Genomic DNA, 1,080 nt, shown 5'->3' on the forward strand with positions numbered 1-1,080 from the left:
TTTTTCTAAAGTTTTAAGAACATTTTAAGAATATTTTGAGAACAATTCTATCACATTTTAAGAATAATTTTAACACATTTTGCGAACAATTTTAAAAACGTTTTGAGAACATTTTGAGGTCAGTTTAAGAACAGTTTAAAAACATTTTGAGAACAGTTTAAGAGGAATTCGAACACGTAAAAATGGGTCCAAAGAGAAAGACACCGCGTAAGACTAAGGAAGTTAGCAGCAATGATCGCGAAAGCGAAAGCGAAACGGTAACCAATGTAGATTCTCCGAGCATAGACAACGCGATTGCAATAACGTCAGAGAAAAACGGGATGACGCCGAGTATTTCGAGTTATACGCCATTCTCACGTAGAGTAGCGATCGAAGAAAAGCAAGACGCGAACCCTGATACAAGCATGACCGAAAACCGTGAGGAGACGCGAACAACGAGCGCGAGCGAGCTAGATGCCGCAATACTAAATGCCTTGTTCGAAAAAATTAATGCTTTAGAAGCAAGAATCGAGAATAGTGTGAGCGTAGTACAGGAAAAAACAAATACGGAACCAAAGTCGGTGGTAGGTAATATTGCCACAAAACAACGACAAGCTGACGATGCCGTAGTTCTTGCGAAACGCGACACAGTACCGGAAAATGAGTGGACGATAAGAATGCCTAGAGGAGGCTGGTTACAAAATCCGTTTCAAGATATCACGTATTCAGGTAAGCGTGATATCCAAAATCCCATTCGATTCCTTCACAAATTCGAGAAAACCGCGACGTATGAACGAGTTTCAGACGCGGATAAGCTTCACTTCTTTGCAAAAGCGATGCGAGGAGCCGCTAGTCTTTGGTTTGAGTTAAATCAACCGGATACATTCGAAGAAGCCGTAAAATCGTTTAAAGAGAATTTTTGGTCTGACAAGGATCAGAACAAATTTCGCGAGGAATTATATACCACGAGATACGCTTACAAAGCGGACAATAAAGAAAACATGTCCATGGCGGACTATGCACTGTCGTTAGCACGTCAAGCTAAAACGCTTGACCCACCGATGTTAGAGTCGGAAATAATTAGAGTAGTTAAGAGACATT

General features: G+C 40.7%; 1 protein-coding gene across 1 annotated transcript in view; it reads left to right on the plus strand.

Annotated features, from left to right (window-relative positions):
- The window catches only part of LOC105450356, a 1,777-nt gene that overhangs the window by 656 nt on the left and 41 nt on the right, over positions 1 to 1,080 (plus strand). The window contains exon 3 of the mRNA XM_011690149.1: positions 195 to 1,064. Coding sequence (XP_011688451.1) covers positions 195 to 1,064 — 870 coding nt within the window. The remainder of the gene's footprint in view (positions 1 to 194; positions 1,065 to 1,080) is intronic.

The sequence above is a fragment of the Wasmannia auropunctata genome, unplaced genomic scaffold, assembly GCF_000956235.1.
Source record: "Wasmannia auropunctata unplaced genomic scaffold, wasmannia.A_1.0 LD336063.1, whole genome shotgun sequence".
In the NCBI taxonomy this organism is placed as follows: domain Eukaryota; kingdom Metazoa; phylum Arthropoda; class Insecta; order Hymenoptera; family Formicidae; genus Wasmannia; species Wasmannia auropunctata.